The sequence below is a fragment of the Rutidosis leptorrhynchoides genome, chromosome 8, assembly GCF_046630445.1.
Source record: "Rutidosis leptorrhynchoides isolate AG116_Rl617_1_P2 chromosome 8, CSIRO_AGI_Rlap_v1, whole genome shotgun sequence".
NCBI lineage: Eukaryota > Viridiplantae > Streptophyta > Magnoliopsida > Asterales > Asteraceae > Rutidosis > Rutidosis leptorrhynchoides.
Window position 1 is genome coordinate 282,574,350 of NC_092340.1, and position 5,371 is coordinate 282,579,720.

General features: G+C 39.6%; 1 protein-coding gene across 1 annotated transcript; it reads right to left on the bottom strand.

Annotated features, from left to right (window-relative positions):
* Positions 1-376: 376 nt before the first annotated feature.
* Positions 377-5,033, bottom strand: LOC139861344 (protein argonaute 2-like). Its single transcript, XM_071849717.1, has 3 exons — positions 4,378-5,033; positions 2,512-3,655; positions 377-2,074 (listed from the first exon to the last, which is right to left on the bottom strand). Exons 1-3 carry the CDS (start codon positions 4,976-4,978, stop codon positions 658-660), a joined length of 3,162 nt encoding a protein of 1,053 aa, XP_071705818.1. The 5' UTR covers positions 4,979-5,033; the 3' UTR covers positions 377-657.
* Positions 5,034-5,371: the final 338 nt, after the last annotated feature.

Below are 5,371 nucleotides of genomic sequence, written 5' to 3' on the forward strand. Positions count from 1 at the left end.
ACATGAAACGACAAAAAAACGGAGGGGTGTTAGTATATATGTAAATAAATGTAAATAAGAAAAAATAAAATATTCTTAAAAAATTTATCCCAATAATAAACACCCCTTAGTCATACTGCAAAATAGTGGAACAGCATACACCATCTTCCCTGTATGCAGTTTTAACATCTTTCCACATATGCAGTTTTCATCACTCGTATTTACCTGATCGCACATGAGAGACCAAACCAAGTGTTTCAACTTTTTGGAACACGTCTTTAAAGATTTCAGAAAGCAGGGGGAAACCCCATTACAAGAACATCTCAGGTTTTGGGTGCATCAATCATTTCACAAATCTACAGTTACAAAGGATTATAATAATACAACAGAAACACAATAAACACAAACACACAATACTTATTCATATAATAAAATAGTCACACTACAATCGTTTCACACATTTTTAAACATAAACTAGCCTTCATCAACCACTGAAGTGGAATGTGAAGGTAAAACATAAATAAACCAAACATATAACTTAAGACTAGACACAAACGAAATACAACTTACGAATAAACACTCAAAAAGCATGAAATGCATTAGATTCACGCACAAACCCCGTAAAAGGATGTTTGACCTGGGTTTCGACACTTCAACACCATATCAAGGCTAACGTCCTTAAACAAAAAACATCGAATCCTTGAGATGATCCTCAAGATTGTAGAAGAACTGATCAAATGAAGAGGTTTGAGAAACCGAAGATTGCATTTCCATCACCACCTCTTGAAACATTCGACCCCTATAAGCCACAAGATCTGCATAGTACACTGGTGGGACCAGGGACACGGGTTTCGTGCAACGTGCAAAGATATAGCACAAGTGGTATACCAGTTGCTGCATCTCATTGGACGAAAAGTGATTCTCATCCCATATCACTGTGTAGTGTGTCGGCTTACTCGTTCCAATACCTCCAAAATGACTACAAAGGTAGAAGTCAAACTCAACGGGATGAACAATTGTCGTGTCGACAACAGTTCCCGGAGGCACGTTTCCGGAATCCGCCTCGTTATTCGGAAACAAACGAGTTGTGTGACGTTTTTGAGCCACAACAAAAGTCACAAACGGACGATAGGTTTGGGTGTAAATAGCTTTTTTCATATCGACCATCTCTTTGTTGAGAACCATATCAAATTGTGCGTCACTCACACCATCACGAAACACAACAATTTTGTTCGGTTTCACTCCCCCGTTCTGTTTAGCATAAGTGTTAACCAAGTCCAAACACAAGTTTCCAAAATTAACTATCTCTTCCTTTCGGTGGCTTTGTGGAGACACACGAGCAGCATAGCGGGTAGCGGAAGGCCAATTCATTGAGCCAACAACGGCCGCCACCGATGGGGATAACTTGTTTGATGCAGCAGGGTGATTGACATCGGCTCCAATAAACATGACACAATCTTCAGCATTAAAGTGAGGAAATCGTTCATTGAGCTCCACATTGCTACCTCCTAATTTCGCATTGATCTTCATAGCCAAATTAGCAAGAAACTGATCATTCGCTTTGTTAGCATTTTGAGACAAGCAACATTGAGTCAACACGCCGATCTCGGTCTCGGTTACCCATTTGAGATTCTTGTATCCATCATGTCTGTCAGCCATCACACAAATAACCAATTGAAGTTGACCTTCAGCTTTTTTCCTACACTCGTCCACAACCCATTCAAAAAGACCACGAATGTTATCGCTATTAAAGAGTTCTCTCATATTGGTCTGATGTACCATCAGAGGTTTTCTCATCGGTACACCAATACTCGCGCATCGGTTCATCAATTTTTGGATGAACGGGTCGACATTTAGCCAGTTCCGACGATCACCTTGGCTGAAATCAATCAATGCCCACCTTTCAGCTGCTTTACCAGTAACAAAAGTTTTCCCTTGCATAAGGTTGTAGTGACACTTAAATTTGTCCACCGTTACAATGTTCGTTTTACCGCTTAAACTACCGAGCTTAAGTTTAGGCGGTGCCAACACACGCCCGTCCACTTCAGTCATATCCATACCAACACTCAGATCAAAATTCTGAATCACCTGAGAACTGCAAATGCAAATCAGCATATCAGTATCAATATAATATAATGTTAGGATTAATAGTGGCAAGAAGTAGGCTTTAACTAACTAACTAACCTACTAAAAAAAAATTACAGGTCGCACAGGCAGTTACAAGGATATAGATTTATTATAAAACGTCAAATGTCAATTTTGACAACAACAAAGAAAGAGATTTAATTTGTTGAGGACTTCGAAAAATCCTTGTCAATCTTTTTTACTTGTTGAATTATCTTCCAACAAGTAAAATGTTTCTTTATTAGTTAACTTTGACAAAATATTTGAGGATAGTAATTAGAAAAAGGACTTTACAAGTTCTACATCTATACTTAGTATCAGATAAAAAACAATCTGTCAAATTGAAAACAAAAATGTGACACATAAGAAAATAGGTTTAACAAGAAAAAGGGTGCAAAAAAAACATACCCCGGACTACCGGTTTCATACTCTTCAAGAACCATTCTGCTTATCTCTCTCCTCCGATTATCGGGCGCGAGAAGAGACAATTCTTTTAGTTTCCTGGCAGCGTCCCTGCCCAGCTGCTCCTTCGGATACCGTTTATCCTCAGCCAATATACAAAATTCCATTGGAACATAGTTTGGTTTCTTACCATTTCCCAACTTTAAACAAGGAATATACTTGTAGACTATTTCTGTTTCCCACTTTTCTTTAAAGTAATCGGTAAGCATCACAACTTTTGGTTTTTCCTTCCCTTCGGGATCTTCCAACTCAAAAGAAATATCCTTTGTAAGTTTTTCAGTCAACCCCGAAACAATGTACTTTTGATTCGTACGACGATGAATCACACTCACCCTTAACCCTCTCAAAGCCATAATAACTTTATTCCCAATCCTTGCAATATCATTAACATCTTTAATTTCCCATATATACTCCTTGAGAAAATCAATAACCGGCATCCTTTTACGAAAAGGTACTGCAGAATAATCCGAACACATTACCAACCCATTTGAGGTAACCTTTAGGCTTTGCTGAAAGCCGCGGTACCCCGCGACACCACAACGAAGGTCGTCTTCCCCTAGATGAACACGAGGGTACATTCCTCTCCCAACGGAAACCTTTTCTCGAAAAAGAACCGCCTTCGTGACTACATCCAAAGCTTGTAGAACTTCACGAGGGACTTGCATTGCGTTTCCATCCAAAAACTCTTGTAGCTTTGACAAGTTCAACTCGTTACCATACTTAATGGTGCACGAATAAGACCGCCCGAATAGTTCAACGGTGTACGTTCCAGGTTTCAACGAGACTGCACTGAAGATATTCTTTTCGCCATCGTAAGCCGTTTGAAGTAACGGGAACTGATCAGGGTATAGAGAACATAGCTTCTCTTGAATCAGTCGTTGGTCAGATTTTGAGATTGTTTTTTTCACTGAGCGGGTGGCCGACGATGAAGCCTCTAGTTTAATGTCCACATCAAAACGTGATATACTGTTGGATGGATCAAAGTTGACTGGGAAATGATTAACAAGAAGCTTCACGGATCGCTCCCCAAGTGTACCATGGTCCGGACGCTTGATTGGCACATTCGGTCCAAGTTCCTGAATGCTAAGATCTGAAAACAAAATGTAAATGGTAAGAAACTGATACTTGGATACCAAGACGTATACAACATATATATTGTTGTAAACAAAACAAAAGGTAAAACATTTTTGATGAGGTTCTTGCACATAAATAAGGTCAAACATAATAATATCAGTATGCCTAGACAGAATATCAAATAAAAGATTAACCTTGCAACGACTTTCAATATTCGGCACAGGACCAAAGCAGCCATAGAGTAAATTATATACCAAGTATCTTTAATTAAATGAGTACATTATTATTAACCATTCTACACAAACTTCAAACATAACTCATGAGCCATACTATGAGGTATCTAAACTTTGTTATCCTGTTCGACTATGGATGAGTTGCGAAGGTTGTGAGTGAATGTGACAAAATATTTTCACAAATTAAGTTAAAAGGTGTAAAAATGGTAGGAAAGGAATTTAGAAAATCTCAAAAACATGTAATCAATAAAGAAGATTTTAAAACTTATAAAGGTGTACTTTAACAACACATCTTCAACAACAATATCAATTTAGCATAAAGTCTTAAACATGATAATCATACCTTATATCAAAACCTATGATAATATGAACATACTTTAAGCATTTTGATCAATTTATAAACATATGTAATATGTACAAAAAAAATACAGTAACAAAGAGTTAACAAGAGCTAAAAAGTACAAACAATACTAATTTAAATACGGAGTAGTATAGAAACGCTTACCAGTTACTGAGTCAGTAAGTTGAGTGAGAACATGAGACGTAGAGTCAACTCGTTGACTTTGACCTTGAGTTTCACCACCACTCACTGTCCTCCAATCGGGCACCCGATCTGATACACCATCCACATTTTGTCCAACGTACGGCGTTCGGTACGACGGTTGACCACCATTTCGACCACCGTCGCGACCTCCACCGTAACCTCTACCACCACGACCGTCGCGACCTCCGCCGTTGCCTCTACCACCACGACCGTCACGACCTCCGCCGTTGCCTCTACCACCACCACCGTCGCAGCCTCCGCCATAGCCTCTACCACCACCGTCGCGGCCTCCGCCGTAGCCTCTACCACCACCACCGTCGCGGCCTCCACCGTAACCTCTACCACCAACATACTGTTCCGGCGGTTGATTATTACTATACTGTTGCTGCGGGAGATAACCCCTACCACCACCACCAGCAGCACCATCCTGTGGCGATGTAGAACCGCGATAACCACCAGATCCAGTGTTTCGGCCTCCACGGTAACCACCAGTTCCGGCGTTCCGACCGCCGCGATAACCGCCGCGATAACCGCCGCGATTGTAGTTCGTTTGATGATCCATCGGTTGATTGATATTCCGATGAAACTGAATTTTGGTCTTTTTTTGAGTTTTTGAGTTTATTTGAGACGTGTGATTAGGAAGTCGTTTGGTCGTGGGTTCTTATAGGATGATGATTCGAGGAGAATTAGGGGAACACTTGAAATTACGATTGTACCCTTTTTGCTTTGTGAACAAGCTAAGTGAAGACTGATAACTCTAGAATGTTCGATTATTACTAGGTACTTAGATACTAGTAGGTTGTTTCCTTTACTTTTCCAGTTACACGGTACTAGTTTAATGACCCGTAAAATCACGGGTTTTATTTATAAATATATTTTTATAACAATAGTTAAAATATGCAATCAACTAATGGTCACTGTTTTCTGCAAATAACAAAGCATGATAAAATTACAA

Bases quoted from the DNA above. Each gene is read 5' to 3' on its own strand.
- LOC139861344 (XM_071849717.1), bottom strand. From the start codon at position 4,978: ATGGATCATCAAACGAACTACAATCGCGGCGGTTATCGCGGCGGTTAT. The intron at 3,656-4,377 runs GTAAGCGTTTCT...TTTTGTTTTCAG, and splicing joins ACTTACTGACTCAGTAACTG to ATCTTAGCATTCAGGAACTT. The intron at 2,075-2,511 runs GTATGTTTTTTT...TTGCATTTGCAG, and splicing joins TATGAAACCGGTAGTCCGGG to TTCTCAGGTGATTCAGAATT.